The sequence below is a fragment of the Stegodyphus dumicola genome, chromosome 2 (genome assembly GCF_044657685.1).
Source record: "Stegodyphus dumicola isolate Sdum_Otavi_A_Nest chromosome 2, ASM4465768v1".
In the NCBI taxonomy this organism is placed as follows: domain Eukaryota; kingdom Metazoa; phylum Arthropoda; class Arachnida; order Araneae; family Eresidae; genus Stegodyphus; species Stegodyphus dumicola.
Window position 1 is genome coordinate 215,889,081 of NC_140769.1, and position 20,786 is coordinate 215,909,866.

The 20,786-nt window shown below is 31.3% G+C and overlaps 1 protein-coding gene across 7 annotated transcripts in view; it reads left to right on the plus strand.

Annotated features, from left to right (window-relative positions):
• The window catches only part of LOC118198647 (rho GTPase-activating protein 23-like), a 136,442-nt gene that overhangs the window by 71,057 nt on the left and 44,599 nt on the right, over window positions 1-20,786 (plus strand). For all 7 annotated transcript variants that reach the window (XM_085811748.1, XM_085811749.1, XM_085811745.1 and 4 more), the window contains 5 exons: window positions 4,805-6,071; window positions 15,979-16,038; window positions 17,349-17,472; window positions 17,562-17,613; window positions 20,629-20,766. In XM_085811748.1, the coding sequence (XP_085667874.1) occupies window positions 4,805-6,071; window positions 15,979-16,038; window positions 17,349-17,472; window positions 17,562-17,613; window positions 20,629-20,766 (1,641 nt within the window). The remainder of the gene's footprint in view (window positions 1-4,804; window positions 6,072-15,978; window positions 16,039-17,348; window positions 17,473-17,561; window positions 17,614-20,628; window positions 20,767-20,786) is intronic.

Below are 20,786 nucleotides of genomic sequence, written 5' to 3' on the forward strand. Positions count from 1 at the left end.
TTTAACTATATGTTTATCATTTTAATTGAGCTTGCCAGACATCTGGGTTTGACTAGGATTTTGCCATTTTGAAGAAGGTATGGTCCTGGCCAGTCTGTCATTTTGTCCCGGTTATTTGTTAAATAAAAATAAAATGTCAAATATGAATGCATTAAAAATAATTTTTAATGCCTTCCTGTAGCACTGTTCTGTATGCCCCTGTTTGCAGATGGCACCATACGCAAAGTATAATTGTTTGTTTTGCAATTTGATGCCATCTGTGAAGGGAAACTTCCATGTAATGGTCATTCCCCTAAATGCCATCCTATATTTATTTCTAGTTATATGCTCCAATTTTTACTGTCTATATCTCCTTCTTTATTATTGGTGTCTCCTACTTTATTGTTTTGATATACAGTCAAAAGTCTTTAATCTGGACTCATCGGGACTTCGTTGATTCCAAATTATCGTTTTTTCCAGATTATAGATCATCAATTTAAATCTGATAAGATGGTATGCAGAAATTATAAAATTAAAAGTATGAAGCCATAATTTATGAAATAAAGAGCAAATATGATCTAAAGGGTATCAAATTTAAAAAAAAAAAAAAAAAAAAAAAAAGAGCTTAATATTTATTTGTTTACTTTATTAAACATTTCTTTCAATGCGTGCATGCGTAAGGCATACATTACGCATAGCCAAAATTAGAAAATTGCAACCAGAAAACTATTTGATGTGTATTCGTGATATAACAACAAGGAATTTGATTTAAATCATATCAAAGAGGGAGTACATTGAGATGAAATACTACATTTAATAAGGAATTATAAGCCGAATAAAATGATCTGCTCTGAAGATGAGGATAGGGCTGACAGATCAACTTCCAGTTCATTGCAAGCCGCGACGTTTCGCTCTCCCTCAGAGCAGCGTGAAATTGATAAACAGATTTCGGAATGGTTAGAGAAACAAAGGATATGCCTTTATCCGTTTTTTGTAGCAATTATACTTTTTGTTTGATGGACATCGAAACATATTTTCGCTTTGTAGATTCTTTGCCAGCTCCAGAATCGGAAATTCTTTTTGACATAATCGAAAGTTCAAGCTTACTTTTATAAAATTGCTCTAACAGTCTGCAAAAAATAATAAGCCGGATCCAATTCGAAGATTAAGGAAAAACGCAATCTGCAACATTCACTGAAATAGATAATTAGATAATTTTAGCTTATACCGTTCGTTATACATTAAAAGCGCATGCATAAACCTATTATGCACATGCGTAAACACATGCACATGCAATGTGTTTACGCATGCGCAGTTTGTAGCTTTGAGGTCCGCATTATAGATCATACTGGATTATGGATGTCCCGATTAAAGACCTTTTGACTGTACTTTGTTTTTTTAATCCCAAAATGAGCGATTCAAGCAAAAGACAATCTATAATTTTAATACTGATTGGGAATAATCATATTGTTTTGCCAATTTTGAAGGTAAATGTTTCTTATGTGGCACTAGTGCTGCAGTGCTGAAAAGTATTATATTGAACATCACCTCCAGTCAATTCATGCCATTTTTAATGTGACATTCATTAAATCTGAAATAATAAAGAAGAAAATAAATTGACTAAAATCAAACCGATTTTTACTCAATTGTCAGTTTTCAATAGGCCTTTGGTAAAACATAAAAATGCCACTATTGTTTCATTCATATTTTTTCACATGCTCACAAAGAAGAAAAAGCCTTTCCAGGAGGATGAATTGTAAACACATTGCATGCAGGTATATTTAAACCAAGCAACTCGACAAACTTCTGGAAAGAAACAATGGAAATTGTTGCTTAGCATCACAAACACCATACACACTTACAATATCCATCGTATTTACATGATAATCTATTGTACAAATCTACTAGACACATACTCTTACATGCCCATGCTGTAGTGACAGACTGCGAAAAATTTGAATATAAAATGTTAAAAGAAGTATTTTTAACTGGTGCTGATTACTTATTTGAGGAGTTTTTTGATAAAAGTGAGATTATGTCAGCAATAGAAGACCTAAGTTGTCAGATAACACTATCGAAAGAATACATAATATTTCAAAAGACATCCAATTTCAGTTAAAGAGTGACTTAAAAATGTGTGATTCGTTCTCATTAGGATTTGATGAATCTACACATACATCAGACAAAAGAAGTATATTTCACATTAAAGAATTTTGTTTCTCAACCAGCTGTCAGTTTTTACGACAGCTATGAAATTTAAGATTCCTATGTTTAAAAAGTTTGTGGTAGATGCATGTAAGGCAGTTCTATTTAACATTAAAAAAATTATATTATCCAGTGACCTTGAAACTAACACCATCAGAGTACTTCTGATATTCCTTTAAGCATTGGCAGAATGCCTTTTCAGGTAACCATCAGACTGGCGATCATATTTTGGATAATTATTAATATTTTGGATTATAATATTGAGATAATTCAATCTGCCTAAGATGATGTAGACCATTTTGATAACAGAAAACACTGGAGTTATGAACTGTTTAAGAAATCTGTTAATAAGGTTATTGTTGTATGACATGGATGTGTTTTGGATTGTGGAAATCCTGATTTCTTTGTTCAAACTAATATATTGTAATAAATGGTCAAAAGCTAATTTAACTGTGTTTGCACTAGAACACTCAGTATTGTTCTAGATGAGTCACTTCACATATTCCTCCTTTAGAGATTTTGCTAATGCCTTCTGTCAGCTAAAGTCAATACTTCAAGTTTCATCCTCCTGACAAGAATTTTTTATGAATTTTTCAACAGAGTATAATTGAATTAACCTCAAAGTTATCTAACATTTTTGCTTCATTTGAAGAAATCACCTGAGTAAGTTTCCCTTAAAATTTTAATAACTTTTTTTTTTTTTTTGTAAAAGCAACATAAAAATATATTAATAATAATTGTAAATAAGAAAAAGGGAGGCCAATTTTGTATTTCATTAGACATTTTTAAGAGCTAAAAGTAATATTATTGCACAATATAATTAGAAAAATTTGAAATACCGCTATTACATGAAATATGGCTCCCCCCCACAAATATGGCTGTTGATTATTGCAAATATCATATTTTTCTTCTATTGTAAAGTAATAATAATTGAAGCACAGACCTTTTTGTGATCTTTTCTTGTACTCTTTTCTCACTCTTGTTTGAAGGTGTATATCCAAACTGCTGTTAATTTATATAAATCCATGGAAATTTGTTTTGTTGTAAAACTACTGTTATACAGTGAAACCTTGGTTCACAAATTTAATTCCGTCCTTCCATCACAAATTTAATTCCATTCATCAATGGAACTTTTTGTAAACAGAAAGAATTTTATCCTTAGGACCTAATGTAAAATGAATTAATTCATTCCTTGCCCAGAGGTGATTGATTATTGAAACTTTATAACAGTACTTTGTGCAAATATTCATCACCCCAAACCATAGAATACCGGTGTGTGTGTGTGGGGGGGGGAGATAAATGCTATATTAGCAGATAAAACAGATGAAAACTTTGTTTAATTTTATTATACTGTAAGGAGATGGTATAAGTGGAAAATAATGAAGAAGATGTTATTGTTTAGATGTAAAATTTTTGTCCATAAAATGGTCAAGTAATTCTCATTAGGGCACATCTTTCATCTTTCCTTTAAATGTCACTCGACTCTTTAAATGACTTTCCTTTAAATGCCAGTTTAAGATTAACTTAGCTTCTGTTTCACTCAGATTTGTCACAGTGTGACTCGCTTTATCAAGATGATATCCCTATGATAAAACTCTGCACTGTGCACTGTTTTGCACAAATTTCATAGATCAGAGAATTTCATTATCATTTTTCTTCTTTTCCTTCTGAAGACATTTCTTATACAAGTGCTTTTTATTGATGCTTCTGAAAATATTGCGACTCTTTCAAATTGAGCTCATTTGTGTGATTCGTTAGTAGCTACTCCACGTCTTCATTGTTAACTTCCTAACTCATAGTTTTGTTTTGAGACACACTGTCATAGATCATAATTTCTTCTAAGCTGAGCTCATGATTTTGTAAATCACTTGCTGCCAACTTTTGCTAATGAGAGATAAGTAATGGAAAATGTTAAAGAGATTTTTCTGAAAGAACCTGAGTATTATTTATGTGGCATAGTTTACTTCAAAACACCTTTGAAACTCGTATGTTGCTGACTTGAATGTTTTTAACCCGAAACACTATTCATCATTTGAAGTGTTTTTTGTTCAGATAATTTGTTCATGAAGTAAGGCATTCATGATCTGAGGTTCAACTGTATATAATACTATTTTAAATGTAATAAATCATTATAAATTTTGATTAAAATTATTATATGGTATGAAATAATTAAGTAATGGTAAGTAATAATGCAACAATGATAACTATTGCAGGAATGGCTTTCACATGGTTCTTTCAGACCTTATTCATCACTGTTTTCCACTGTTAAGAATTATAGGTAACTTAAGAATTTAATAAAATTATACATGTAAAGAATTCTTTGTAACAACAGCTTAGAAAGAATTATATATGCAACACAATTTTAAAATTTTGATGGAGAATCATAGTTAAGTAAGGTGGAAAATTAACTATTGATAATGGTGGAATAATTGTGTATTGATAATGGTATGTTAGATGCACTCCTTCTTTTATATAAATTTTTAGACAGAATTTTATGAGGATTGGTTTATTTTTGCTTTTAGTTAATCTATTTTATTTTTAGTAGAATTTTAATAATAATTAATTTTTTAAAGTAATTTTTATTGGTATATTTTAATTATATAAATTTTTATGCCTACAGTATTTTGCCTCATCTGCATATCAACCTGTGCATAGAGAGGGCAAACAACACAAGTACCTTGTACCTTCATTTCCTTCAGGTACTGGGCAATCAAATCACTTATATCGACAGTCATCTTATGGTACTTATCCTGGCAGAGTACTTAACAAAGTTAAAGCATCTGCTAATAAGACAGCAGAAAATCCAAAGCAGTCTTCACAGTGCATGTATTTAGGTCCCAGCTTTGCTCACAGTACAAATGAGGATTCAAACTTACCTAATACATTGCAGGTAGTGCAAGATTTAGAAAGGAAGGGTTATGATCTACCTCTACCTGAGAAAGAATTATATGAGGGTGGATGCTTCAGTGAAGATGAAGGACTTTATCATCACAAGGAACTGAGAAACAATGAATTGTGTAATTTGCAGCCACCAAAATTAAAAGATACAGTTGCTAATTTTTATTATAGTCTCTGTCATGATCAACCAACGTCAGTTTTATCTTTCTCATCTGAAGAGAACTTGAACTATCCTATTTACATGTCAGATTTTGATGATATAGTACACTGTGATAACATGGAAGATTCAAGGAATAACCCGGACTCATTACAGGGAACTGATGGGGCAATATTGCCCAATCCTAATAGGTACCCATATCAGTGTGATAGGCCTCGATACTCCGGTGGAAATCCAGCCTGTGATAGGATCAGTGACTCTAGTTGCTTGTGTGTGTCAGATCTTCAAATGCCATCTTATTGGAGAAGTAACAAAATGTCAAATACAAAAGATATATCACAAGAATTTTCTACTGATCATAGTTTGAATCACTCTGCTACAATCTGCCATCATTCAGGTGAGAGTAATTCATTGCCCTGTGATTTCAATTTCACCGATAACCAAGAAACACCATCCATAAATTTAGTTGCTCAACGGCGTCACCAATTTGAATCTGGAAATTTGTTAGCTGAATCAATGGAACGAATGAAGCTTTATCGAAGTGAACTATCTCGCATGTCTAAGCCAAATCAAGTACGCATTGTGTCTTCTCGTGCAGCGGAGTTTGAAAATAAATCACAAATGTCTGTGGTGTCTCCTACTCGTAACCACAAACAAGAAGCCTGTGTTGATAAATTGAATGAAACAACAGTGCACGAAGAAAAATACGCTCAGAATGAAGAGTCAAATAAGTATGTTTATGATTTGTCTCTGGATCATCAAAATAGCAATAAGATGCAGCCTGAGGATTCGGTACATGAAAGTGATCCAAATATTTATGCAAATGTAACTGGTAAGTATCATATATGGTTTTTCATATATTTTTTCTTGGAGTTGCTGTATTAACAATAAAATTAATTTTGAACACTAACTGATTTTATATGGTTGCATTTTTTAGAATTTTGGATGCTTTCTGATTATTCACAACCCTGCCGTAAAGTCATGAAAAAGTATTCGTGAGCAAAGCACTATGTTGTCAAAATAATTATGTAGTGACCCAACATATCACTAAACAATTATTTATGTGGCAGTCCAGGAATGCATCTTGTTTGTTTCTATTTTGGTCAGTATGCAATCCTGATATTGTATGGATGCCAAAGTTGTGAAAGTCTGTGATTTTTTTTGTGAAAACAAATGGCTGTGTTTTAGAGAACAGCAATGAAAGGGGGAAAAAAGGATCCCCCCAAAAGTAAATATTTCGTTACTGATATTTCTTGCTTTTTAAATTTTATTAACTAACTGCTCTTGCGTGGAATTCTTTGTTTGCCGCCATTCTGAAAATGGTGGTTACTTTTTGAATATAAACTGGCAGAAAAATTAGTGGTCATTAAGTTTGCAAATGTTATGCTAAGTTAGCAATGAATTTCTGACTTTTAGGTTGAGGGTACAGATAATCAGAAAGTACTGAATTTTCTTCTAGATGGATGCCAAATTTGTGCAAGTCATTTATCATTACATTTGAAACTTTTGCTTACTAATATGCAGGTGTTTATTTTTATGAGAATCAACACCACAGCACTAAGATATTTTTCAAGAACACTTTTTAGTATTAATCATACACTGGTTATCATAAATTAAGGAAAAATCACAAAAATCACGATTACTGAAAAAGTTACATGTAGAATTTTATGAAACTTATCCACAATATACAACATATAGTAAGGTATCAAATAACATAAAAATAAATTACCAGACAATTATGGTAAAATAGAAATTAGCACATGTATAAAATGAACAAATCGAAGGTGTCAGTTTGCTAAGGAAAAAGTACCTTCAATATGGAATAATATGGTCGCCTCTAAAAGCAGTACAGCACATACAGCGATGCATGATGCTTTCAATTATGCGGCCTATCAGTTCCATAGGAAGCGAAAGTCATTGTTCTTGCAAAACAGTTGCAATCGCGGCAAGGGTCTGAGGGGGCGTATTGAGAGCAGCTCTCTCTAAAGCATCCAAAGACATGGAGGTCTGTGCGTCCACCCAAAGAGATGCCACCCCAAACACAGACACTGCCTATTCCCCATGCATCTTTTTAACAAATGTTTGACAGATGATAACTGGTTCCAGGTTCTCTCATATCAAATAACGCCTACTATCGCTTTCTAGACTAAACAAGGACTCATCCGTAAAGAGCCGTCCGCCCTCCACTGATCAGGCGTCCAGTGGACATGTTGTCGTGCCTACTGCAAACGGTCCCTCCTATGGCGTGACATGAGCGGCATGCAAATGGCTGGTCATCTTGCATACAGACCACCTTCGTGCACAGTTGATGTTGACACCAACCTTCCGGTGGCTGCAGCAAGGGAGGATCTAAAAAGAGTCGGAGTAGCGGTTCTATTCTTGCGTGCACATAATGTTAAATATCGGTCATCATCGCTCGTCGTAGCAGTTGGCTGTCCTTGGCTGAACCTCCTAGATGCCGAATCTGTGGTTTGAAATCGCCACCAAAGTCTATGAACCACGGACTATGACTCACATTTAGCCATCTGGCCACTTCTGTTTGACTTTATCCTGCCTCTAATCTCCCAATGGCTTTCTATCGTAGTTCTGCAGGCAAATGATGCCTGGAGATCTTTGTTATGAATTGGCTATCTCACATTTCTGATGTCACTATCACAGTAAAATATGTGGGCTTGCTCTCAAACATGGACTTTTATTCTCCTCGCAGATGACGTATTCCAAGTGCAGCGCCACTTATTTGCATATTGAAGTTTTACTCAGCTACTCTTACTTGGCAACCTATTCAAATTTTACATGGTTTGGCTTATTTTTGAGGGAGTTATCGCTATTTTTGTGATGTTTCCTTAATTTATGATAATCAGCATATATATATATATATTCAAAAAAATTTGTTATGATAACCTTTAAGTTCATACACATGCATCTTGAAACATGTCCAGACAATTAAGGTAGTATATGTATTGAGAGAAAAGTTAAGAGTATACAGTAGTAGAATCATTTTGGAATTACAATCCAGAAAATACTGCTTACTAATACCTTTTGAGGAAACTTTAGAGTTTTGATGTCAAATCCTTTGCTGCTTGATAGTTAATATAATTATATAACTCCTGAATGATTTTTTTACAATTTTGTTGTGTTCTTTGATGGTAAAATCTTGATGTGAGCAGTATACTGAAATGCGTGTTGAGTTTAAAAAATCCTTTTTTCATGTATCGCTATTAATTTTTTATCTTATGGACAAAAATCATATACAGTCAAAAGTAGTTAATCCGGACTCGTCGGGACTTCAGCGATTCCGGATTATTGATTTTTCCGGATTATAGATCATCAGTTTAAATCTCGTAAGATGGCATGCAGAAATTCTAAAATTAAAAATATGAAACCGCAATTTATGAAATAAAGAACAATTATGATCTAAAGGGTATCAAAATTTACAAAAAAAAGCTTAATATTTATTTGTTTACCGTATTAAACATTTCTTTCAATGTAAGTTGTTTAAGTTGCTTCTTTTTATGTGATAATACTTTCTCTTTAATTCTATAAACAGACATAATTTCTTGTTCAGTTACAAAGTTCCACTGTTCAAGTCCCGTAATTGCTGTGTCGAAAATACCGACTAACTTGCCAAACGAAATTTTTTTGTTTTCACTAACCTCTCTGTCACCTTCTTCATGTCTTTATCCATTTTTTGCAGCAATTCCACTTTTTGTTTGATGAACATCGAAACATACTTTCGTTTTGTAGATCCTTTGGGAGCTCCAGCATCGGAAATTCTATTTGACATAATCGAAAGTTCGTGTTTACTTTTATAAAATTGCTCTTACAGTCTGCAAAAAATAATAAGCCGGATCCAATTCGAAGATTAAGGAACAACACAATAATCAACATTAACTGAAATAGATAATTAGATAATTTTAGCTTATACATAAAACGCGCACGCGAGAACGTATTCTGCGCTTGTGCACATGCAATATGCGCAGTCGTAAAGGTCTTGCACGCACGCGTAAACGCCTATGCACATGTGTCAACACGGCGCATGCGCAGAAAGTTTGTAGCTTTGAGGTCCAGATTATAGATCATTCCGGATTATGGGTGTCTGAATTAACGACCATTTAGCACGTATCTTTCATTTTATATTTTTTATCTTTTCTTCAAAATATTTTTGCTTTGGTTTTATTTAGAAATTATAATTCACAGACTATTAAAATAAGTAATAAAATATGCTATAACTAAACCCATTTATAAGAAAATCATTAGATGATATCAGAATATGTTACACCAGTAAGTTCATTTTAAAAAATATACTTAAAATATAAAAAGACAAGAGTGTATTTTTTGTTTCCTAAAATTTATATTTAAAAAAAATTGAATTGAGCTTTATATTTGGCTTTAATAACCCATTAAAATTAAATTTTCTAATTGTCAGTATTTTTTACATTTAACAGTTGTAATAAGTAATATTTAGGTAACAGTTAAGTAACTGTATTTAAACTTCGTGCACGTATGGCCTGTTCATGTGCTGAAAAGTGATTATAGAGAGATACCAATTTGTGATCATTACTAGTTGCTGGGGTTGTTTTATTTCCCTCCTAAGATCTTTTAAGTTTTTGTATTACACTCTACTTTTAATTCTTTTGTTTGTTTTGAGTATTTGATTGTTTAACCCTCTTGGCATTATGACCAGCTTTATCCGGTCATCAGAAGTTTTGGAACTTGGCATATATTAGCTTATATTTTAAGATATTTTGCTTTCTTATTTTCTATAATAATGTAAATATCATCTTAATGAATGTAAGTGTATGAAAATACAAACTAAAATAAGTAATTATACAAACTCAATTGATACATGCTGTTTAAAAACCAGTCTTCACCACGGATCTAAAATCCTGTGCCGCTCAGAGTGTTAACGAAAATTTTTGAATTGTATAGTTTGTTGTGAATTTATATAAACAATTATTTCCCCAGAATAGTGGGCATTATAAATAATGCTAAAAGTTCATTGAAAATACAATTATGAACTTAAAAGGAACTTTCTGTTTAAGTTTCATTTTTTTTTTTTAACTCGGTCATTCTTATAGTATAAAATGATTTGTATCTCACATTTTAAGTTTTTTATTGCATGTGCTATATCTTTTATGTCTTATAGTTATTAAGTAAATAACTTAATGAAATAAAATGTGTTGCATATATACTGGTACTTTTCTTTAAAGCCATACAATGTGGTACTTTTATGTTTTGGCTTATTTCCTTGGGGCCAGGAGTCTCCATTTTTTTTTTGGCTTCTTTTGTAGTGATAATTGTGTTTATAACCATTGCTCTCATGACCACATTTTTAATATTATCTTTTTTTTTTTTTTTTTTTTTTTTTTTTTTTTTTTTTTTTTTTGCTGCAAGGGATTTCACATCTTGCAATTTGTCAAGAGATGAAGCAAGGACTTTAAGAAAGAGAATTAGTTCTTTGAAAAGAAAGACTGGATTCAAATATTCAATCCCTCACACTCAATCACTCACACTGAATCTTATGAAATTAAAATATGACTTGAAGGTGAAATGACTATGTACCCTTTGCTCATGCCAAGAAGAGAAAAGTTTCTGAATATAAATAGGGTTTATTCAATTACACATTCCTATCACTGCCGTGTGATTTATTTATTTATGATATCAGGAGTTAATTTCTATTGAGTTTTGTGAATTGTAGCTTCCTGCAAATGAACGACAATACAGTGGTTGATTAGAATAATTGCATAATAAATATGCCAATTCCTTGTTATCTTGTCTTAAAATGCAACAAAATTATGAGAATTGATAAAGACGTATTAAAAAAAAGTAGCCTTGGAGAGAAATACAGTAGGTGTTTTAGAGGATTTCGTTGTGAAGTTAGAGAATGTACACTGCTCAAAAAAAAAAAAAAAAAAAAAAAAAAAAAAAAAAAAAAAAAAGGACAGTGCTATATCTTCCGTTCTACTGGGCCGATTGAAAAAATTCAAACTGCGTTTTTCCTGTCTCGAAAGCGCGACTTAGGATATATATTAGATTTATATATAGCACTATTCTAAAATAGGTATTTTGACACAAAATCGGACTTTTTCTGAAATAACATACCAATTTTTTTACATATTTCGATTCTACAACTCAAATTATGCCATAATACCAAGTTTTGTAAAAATCGTACGAGTAGTTTTTAAAATATTAGCTCTCAAAATTTTAGCTCCTCAATGTTAATTGAATTTGGCAAATATTTATTTATTATTCTCTTTTTTTATTAAACTTTTTTGATTTTTTCTCTCACATTTCGAAATTTAGGTTCATTCCAAATAAAATTTACCCATTTTTTGTGTTCTATTTTTTAAATTCCTATTTTTAAATAATTTTTATAAATTTTTCGAAAAACATTTTGAATTATGACCTATAAAATTTTTACCATCATCTTAAAGTAGGTGTATTTTTAAGCATGTCTGCAAAAAATTAGAATTTTTTATTCAAAATTTTCTAAGATATACACGAATTTACATATTTTCGCGTTTTGAAATTTGGCATCTTTTTTTTGAGCAATAATAATGCCAAATGTGGTCTATGGATTTTTGTTACAGTGAATTGCCACAGCTATTTTTAACCTTAAATTTCAAGTAAAATTCTAGGGAGATATAATTATATGACATTTTTTCCCTCAATGATGCGTAATAAATATTTATTAATACTATATGAAAAGATATTTTTTTTAAATTATAGATGATATTATTCAAATTTTTAACTATTTTTTTTTCAATTTCTCTCTTTTTTTTTTAACAAAATAAATAAATAAATAAACAGTAAATTTTTGAAAGAGTAAATTTTTACCTTCGGTGTTAAATCGTCTGCTACTTTACTTCGTTTAAATCGAATTGTCTAAAACTGAGAATTTTCGTTTGATGTTTATTTGAATTTTATGACATTAACTGCATAATTTATTTCTAAACAAACTGCTGCTTTTGAAGTGGCTGAAAGAGCGGCTGATGCTATCATCCACATTTTTAAAGCACAGTATATTTTTATAGAAACATAAGATTTAGAATAATCATTTTTATAAAAGTCAAATTATGATATAAACATACAACCCTCTAGAGGCTGAATTAATGGAAGTTCAATGGTTATGTAGAAATGATCTGCAGCTACTTAATGGCTGAATAAGGCAGCAGGTTCTGTGGACAAGTAAGAATACTTATATAAAAGACACACAGCATTCTGGATTCAATTAACAACGAGGATACGATGTTTATTAAATGAATTTAAGAAGTTTTAAAACATAAAAAATCAACTCATTTTTTATCCTAAAATGTATTTTTGTGCGTAGCGTATTTTCATTATATCCTTAAATTCTAATTTAGAATGTAATTGTCAAGAACTGAATCCTAAATTATCAGTAATATAATAAGTAATTATTACGGTTATTAATAAATCCTTCTTATAAAATAATTGCAGATATTTCAAAAAACTTTCTGTCTGAATGCAAATATTTTTAATTTTATATTAATCAAGATTGCACACGATATTATTTATTTGCACTTCAATTCTTACCGTCAGTTCTAGTAGAAGTTACAAATCAATTATATTTAATTAAGGATTAGATTGGATTATTTAATTATGGCAAAGCACTTGAGGGTTATTTGCCTAAAGGGAGGTATTCCTTCGTGGAGGACGTTTTAAGGGAAACGGGCTCGTATACACGTTACACATGGGGAAAACCATGAAAACGCCCATGCAGCCAGCCCATTCGCGGGATTCGAACCTCAGTCCGAACTACCAGTGTTCAGCGTCTTTACCGCTCGGCCGCTGCTGGGCTATTTAATTAAGGAATGACCATCAAAGTTTAGAAACAGCTTACCGTAACAGCAATTCAATTATTGGCGCCGTATCTTTCATGTTACTTCTGACTGGCAAGCTACATGATTTTTAATGAGTATTCGGGTTTTGCTAGTAACTTCACTTGGAAATCGTGCTTAAACTAGGTTAGCTGGTTATTTGAACATAGAAAGAACATGGGAGCTATTTGATTAAGATGCTTTCATAGAGAACCTTTCTAAAGAGAACCTAGAAAACTACGAAAACCAACCATGCAAGCCTGGGTTAGTCTTAGCAACAAACAATTTGTATTTAACAATCTTCAAATGCTAGGCAACTGGTGAGGCTGCAATTAAATCTCCAATTTAATATTTTATTTGTAAATATTTAAAATAAAGTTGTATTCTTAGACACAAAAAGCAGAATTTAAGTTTTGTTAACTCGTTAGTAAACTACCAAGCCGTAGTGCAAATGAATATTCAATTTCTTTTGCAATAATTGTATTCACTTAATATTCTTGGAATATGAGCTAAAGAAGGAACGTTCTCGGAAGATTAAAGAAGTGTTTAAATCCAGTGATATTAGGTTTGTCTTACAAGCTCAGGATCAAAACGATTCTGCAATTGCCCGAGTAGTTGACTTGTAAATGGCTGTGAATTAAGCAGATGACTTTTAATCTTACGTTTTCAGTCAGAAAACGTATTCCAAATGTTTTATATTGCATGACAATGCATCTTTTCATTATTCAATAACCAGTCGGAGAACCGCTTGTGTTCCGAAAATAAGTATGTGTACTCAATCGTCCTGCATGTTCTTCAAATTTGTCTTCTTGTGATTTTTTTTCTTTCCCAAAAACTAAAGTTGCCTCTCAAAGGAAAGTTTTTTGACATTGAAGAGACAAAAGGAGTATGACATCTACTTTTAGAGGCATGTCACAAACAGACAAGCCTTATCTTCCATTACATGTTGTGAATTCAGACAAAAAGTTGGATCAGTGTAAATTCTATAATCTATTTTTATTACACTCTGATTACTTTATTAACATACCAGTGAATATATACTAAATCTTTTACTTTAGCTTAAGTAATTCGGAATTTTTGACGGAATTGTTGTCAGAACTAGGACTTAGTAGATAAGTTAAACTAAATATTTCGATAACCCAATAAATTCAAGGTCGAAGTTTCAATATTTTATTTTTGGAGAGAGGGGAAATTTTTTCAGTTTTGGTCCATTATCCTAAGTATATTTGCTTCGATTCTTTATTTTTCCATAAAAGCGAAACATTTACGCAAAAAGACTGATAAAGGCTCTGACGAAATACTTCGTGAAGAACTTTCTAACGGAAACCAGCTGTCATACACGGTACACATGAGAAAATCCACGAAAACGCCCATGCAACCAGCCCGTTTACTGGGATTCGACCCCGGAGTGAACTACCAGTGTTTAGCAACTTTACCGTTCGGCCGTTTGTGGGCCTTTATGAAATCGAAAGCGATAACTTTATTTAAAATGATTGTCAGAAATACTAAGATATTTCGAAAAGTTGGATGCTTTTTAATATACTTGCAGAATGCCTAAAGAAAAAGAACAAGAATAAAGTAGAATGCCTGAAGAAAAAGAGAAGAAAAAATAAAATTTTTGCGTAAAATTTAGTATTTGTATTTTTTTAAATTTAAAACCTTTCTTTCTTTTTCTTTTTAATCTTATGATATTTGATTCTTGGGATTTCAAAAATAAAATATTTGACTAAAATATGAATAACATTTTAAGAAACCAAATGTAGGATAAAATTGTGTAAAGCAATGGGTACAATGATAAAACTGTTTAAAGCAGTTTATGCAAGTCATCCTAAGTTAAAATGTTGGTTATACATCTCTCTTATTTATATATATATTTTCTGAACGGAACATTGAAAGGCGTGTTAACTGTGCTTTACTGTATTTTCTCTTTTAATATACGCAGTTTTCAAACGCATCGTAGTCTGGGTTACAAAGAAACGCAATTCAAATAAATAAAATCAAATTCTGGAAAATTTATATTAGTAAATATATTTAAAATGCTCAGTTCGAAGGAATAAATAGAAAATTTCAAAACAATTATCTGAAGAGACAATGCAACACAAACAATTAAAATAAAAGTATAAAAATTTAAAAATTACCTAAAATAATAACTATGACAAAATATATATATAAAGAAAACTATTTGGGGGAAAAAAAAAATAACATAATAATGCACCTTTATTTACGCAGTTCGAATAGGTAAATAGAAATTTTTAAAACAGTTATTCGAAAAAAAAAAAACATGCAACTTAAACAATTAAAATGAAATTCGAAAAAGAAAAAATTACTTAAAATAATAAGTTATAATTAAAAATATAATATAAAGAATATTATTTGGAAAAAAGGAACGATGGTGACTTTTTTTCCTCTTACGGGAAAGGAAACTAGGTTGCCAAGTGAACTATTATTGGCGCAACCTGAAAAAAAAGTGCCAACATAAATTTGTGAATTTCTCCGTAAATTTCGCTCCAAATTTTACAAAATTTCATAATTAGGCGTAATTTGAGTTGTAGAATCGAAATATGTAAAAAAATTGGTATGTTATTTCAGAAAAAGTCCGATTTTGTGTCAAAATACCTATTTTAGAATAGTGCTATATATAAATCTAATATATATCCTAAGTCGCACTTTCGAGACATGAAGAACGCAATTTGAATTTTGTCAATCGGCCCAGTAGAACGGGAGATATAGCACTGTCCCATTTTTTTTTTTGAGCAGTGTACCTTAGTTTTGTCTAGATTGAACCAAAGGTGTGAGGAAATGAAATAAGTCAAAATGCACCAATATGGTACCAAAAATATATGGTATGGCTTTACTGAAAAATACCTACATATTATTATATGAAATATATTACCCTTATAGCTGAAGACATTTTAACTCCAGGTGGACCTGGTGTTGTACATCGCAGGAAGACGGTTCCAGGTAATTTTGTTTTATTTTTAAATAGTTGGCATGTAATTGATTATTACCTTTTCTGACCTATGATAATAATTTAAGAAATAATCAAAAACTTTTGTAATTGACTGTGCTTTATTTAAAAGTTAATTATTATTAAAAGGAATTTCAAAAATAATGAATTTTTGCTTTATAAATTATGTTATATAATAAATAATTATATTTTATATATTTAATTACATTTTTAAATTATTAAAATTTGGCTGTACAAAAAAAAACCCTTATTAATTTTGCATCTGAGTAATAGAATCATTTTATCTGAAAAAGAATTCAAAACAAAGGAATGAAGGTCACATAATTACTCTATAGTATAATAGGCTTTGAACTGCCATAAACACAGTTGTAGTGATGAGTATGCTAGGTATTCTGGTATATAAATTTTCAAATTTGCTGATCAGTTCTGCTGTAGCAATGCATACAGCAATTTTTTTGGGGGGTTGAGTGTGTGTGTGTGCATGCAAAGCACACTACAAAGGCTTTTGTTCTAAATTAGGTAGCTTTGATGATCTTTGTCACAGCTAAATACTTATCTTCTAAGCCTGTGCCATTTATATATTTTCAGAGTGAAGCCAAAAATTGTTAATTTTTTTAAAAGCCATCTTTCCAACATTGTTTTTAATGTGTATAATTCAAAGACCGATTTCTGTGATATCTGTGCATGTCCTTTAACAATTTCAAGATAACTAATTCTGAATATACTAAATCTCCTCCTCCCAATTTTAATGATGAATTTTTTATTTAGTGCATCTTTGATATATAAATATCCATTTTATGAGCCATCGTACATATATATAGAGATGAATATTTTCTACTTTTTCATGAGTATATTAATAAAAATTTATGATACTTTCAAAGAGGAAAAAAAAATTGAGAAGTTTAATCATTGCAAATTCTGCACCTGAATAATAAAATTAATCTATTTTCTATGGCCCTTGTTCTTGTTTAAGAGTAAAATAAATATGAACTTTATTTTCAAAGACTCCTGTGTTTTCCCCACTTACATATATATTGGTGCTTTTTTTTCTTAAAATGATGTTATATCCCATGTTTCTGAAGGAAGATATTTGTCAGTAAAATATGCTAAAGCAGAAGAACGTTTTTGTTCCATTTTTGCTTGTACTTTTTTAATGGAAAACACTGATCTGTGAATCCATATGCATAGTTTAAACATCAGAGGCTTCAGAGGCAGTCTTTACTTTTTATTGTGTTACATAAATAAATTTAAATTATTTTATTTTCAAAGTATATTTTTTAAAATGTTGGTAAACATTTTTTAGTGTCTTCAGATCAGGATGAGTGTCATATTGTTCGCCGAATTTCTTATCTTCGTGCAACTGCGAATGAAAGAATGAATGTTGAATCGGATCTGAGTGAAGAGGATGAAACTTCTGATGCATCTAGGTATTATTTTTTATTTGGATAACAATAGTCTCTTACACATTTTACTTCTGTGATCTTAGATTTAATTTTGTTTGTTTGTTTTGTTTTAGTCCAAATAAAGAATATCGCATTCAGAAATTGAAATCTTTCTTTGGAGAAAAGGTAAATTTCATTACAGAAGTGTAATATTTAAATATGTAGTATTAGAACAATTTTTCATATATGCATACTTCTTTGGAGACTTCCAGGGAAGATCTTGAAACTTCTGGAAATTTAATCAATAATTCTTTTACAGTGAACCTTCGATTTTCATTAACCACTTGGGTCTAACAATGTCGTCTGTAGTGACAGACTTGCATCCTTAACCCCCTTCATCATGCACATCAGTTCGGCCATCTTTAAACTTTCAGCACCATTTACGAAAAATGCCAACACTTATAAAGCTGTCTCTATACCTCGACTCATATTTCAATGAATTTCCGCTGCACTGTTCCCTTCTGCCTGCAAGGAATTAATAACAGTTCGCAATTCACATTTGTCAAGAAAATCGATGGTGACAGCCATGTTTACATGACTGTAACTCAACAGGAAATGGTGTGTTGAACTCGCCATTGACAGAGCATGTAGAAGGGGAAGATGCACAGTTGCCCACTATGCACACCAACCACCAGCTGCATGGCTGGCCATCATACTGAGCGATCAGAGGTTTAAAAAAAAAAAAAAAATCCTTGTATAATACTACTAGCTGGGGTACCCTGCTTTCTTTGCTCAGGGAGTTGATATGAGATTGAGTGGTAGTTGGAATAAAAGGATAAACTTAAAATTATAAGAGGTAAAATTTTTCTTATTGAAAACATATTCTAACTTTTTACAATATTTGTTTATAAACAACATTTTTCATTTTATTATCCATGGTATATATGTACAACTTTCCCGAATTTCTTACTTGATACGCATAACTGACCATGAGAAAAGCAGGAGTCTTTGAGGTTGATGCTGCAATGTTTTAAAGTTTGTTTTTGCACTTTGTTAATTGTAAAACTATAGGCTAATTTGATTGGAAATTGCAGTTTTTTAAATTGGAATGACGCTTAAGTAGATATCAGTGGTATTATGGGAATAAATACTGTGTGTCTCTTCTCCTTTCCAGTTGTAAGTTTGACTGCAATGGTGTTATTCGATATCTGTTTGAAGATCATCCTTGTTCCATTACATAGTTTTGGTGAGTTGAGATTTCTGAGTAGTATCATCGGAGATCATATTTTCAATCAAAGGCAGTGCAGTGGCATTCCTGGTACTTGCAAAGAGTTTAAAAATTCTGGTAGGGAAGTTAACACTTTCTTCAATGTTTACAATCATGTCCATCGATTTATATATTCTCTCTTTACTGGGAGTTTTCTTTTGAATATTAAAGTTGATATCGTCGACAATATTATTTTTAGTTGCCAAAATTGCTCTTTGAAATAGCCACTTCTGATTGTTTATAGTTGGGAACAATGTTTGGATAAATTTGGTTGTTTTCGGTAGTGGCTGTGTGGCAGAAATCACTGTTGAGTTCAATGAGGCTGGTCGTCTGGTCAGTAAGATATGTGCTTTCGTCTATTAGTGAAGAGTTTTGAGCAAAATGTGCTGTTTTATCTTTTGATAGTTCATGTCTCATATTTTCGATTAGTTACAGTATTTGTATGTATGGTCAGAGATGTGATTTTTTTTAAGCATGCATTGATTTCATCTGCTAGTTTTGACTTTGGAATAACTGCAAGCATCTGTTGAAAAAATAACTACATGAGAGTATGAGTAGAGCTCCTCCCATCACTTTAGAGTTTCTTTGCAAGTCTTGTAATGTGCTGTCCATTGCTTCAGGTGATTTTTGTATGTGGCATTGTGCATTCGTCCCAGAAGATAATTTTAGCTTGTTTTAGGAGTTCACCCCGTTCAGATGCTCTTGAGATTTTACATACCAGGAATTGTTCTTCAGCTATATGTAACCGTAATTGTAGGGTGGAATATGCAGTTCATTGTCTGTCCATAAGTGTAGTGGCAATGCTGGATGATGCCAGTGCAAGTGCGATGGGTTGTTTAGCACGAATTTTCTGCCAGCAATAGATTTATTAGAAACATCTTACTGGTGCCGCCTGGTGCGTCCAAGAGGGCTCTAGCTCCAGTTCTTATATCTTCAAAAGCACACCCTTCAGGTAAAATCGGGAACTTTCTTTGTGGATGACGCATAGAGGGCTACCGCATCATATAACTCCCTTGATCGTACTGGGGCTCATTTTTGAGTTTTAGTCGCATGCACACTGTACACTTTTATAATATATATTGATTATTTATATTTCAAAAAATATATTCCTTGTTTATTAACTCAAGTTATTAATAATTATCATTTCTGGAAGATTAACGTGATGCAATCAATAATAAAAAAATTTAATAGCCAAATATCTGTATCTCTTTCTCTACATATGTATATTTATATAAAAATCCAGACTTTTATATTTTCTTAAATTGACATATTCCTCTTCCCTCAAGTGTAACATAAATTTACTGATGTTAGTAATGGAAAATTGTGGAATTTTATGAGTGACCTCTTTGTATGCTTTAGATTAAAAATCTTCAAATATCAGATTGTTAGAGGTCTTTTTCTGGATTCAGTTTTTAGATTTAGTTTTAACATGTTACATGAATTTGTGATCTGAATTTGCTTTGCTAGTGTAATTAAAATTTAGCAAAATAAAAAAGTTTTTGGTTATTGACTTTATAGTTAAAAAATAGTTCCAGTAAAATTTTATAAAGTATATTTTAAAAGATAAATCTTCTTGTAACTTTTAAATATAAGGAACTCTTTTTAAATTTCGATTAACATGTATTATAAAGGGTTTAATAATAATAAAATCATGGCTGATCTGCTGGAATATTTGATTTTGATATTATATATTATACAAGTTGTTCATTTTAATGAATCATAGATATGCTATGAATAATATAAAAATTATAATTATGAATACAACTTTAATTAAAATTCAAACAAGAATTCACTTTTCTGCAGCATTTTTAAGTTCTCAGTTTGGTAGCATAATTTTTGGTTTGCGTTCACACTTACCATTCTCGGGAAAGGAAATTGTATGTAGTATTAAACAGGTTAAAAATAATTGTATATTTAATTTTTCCTCCCAACAGACTCCTAAAGTTAAACAGGCTTTAGTCCCTGTTGAGGCAAATGACTCTGATGTAAGCTGTAGTCATGAACCTCAAGAGGAACAACAGAAGTCAGTCTACGGCTGGGTTATTTGTAAAGTTGTATCTTTAGAAGGAAAGGTAATAGAAATTTAATGTTT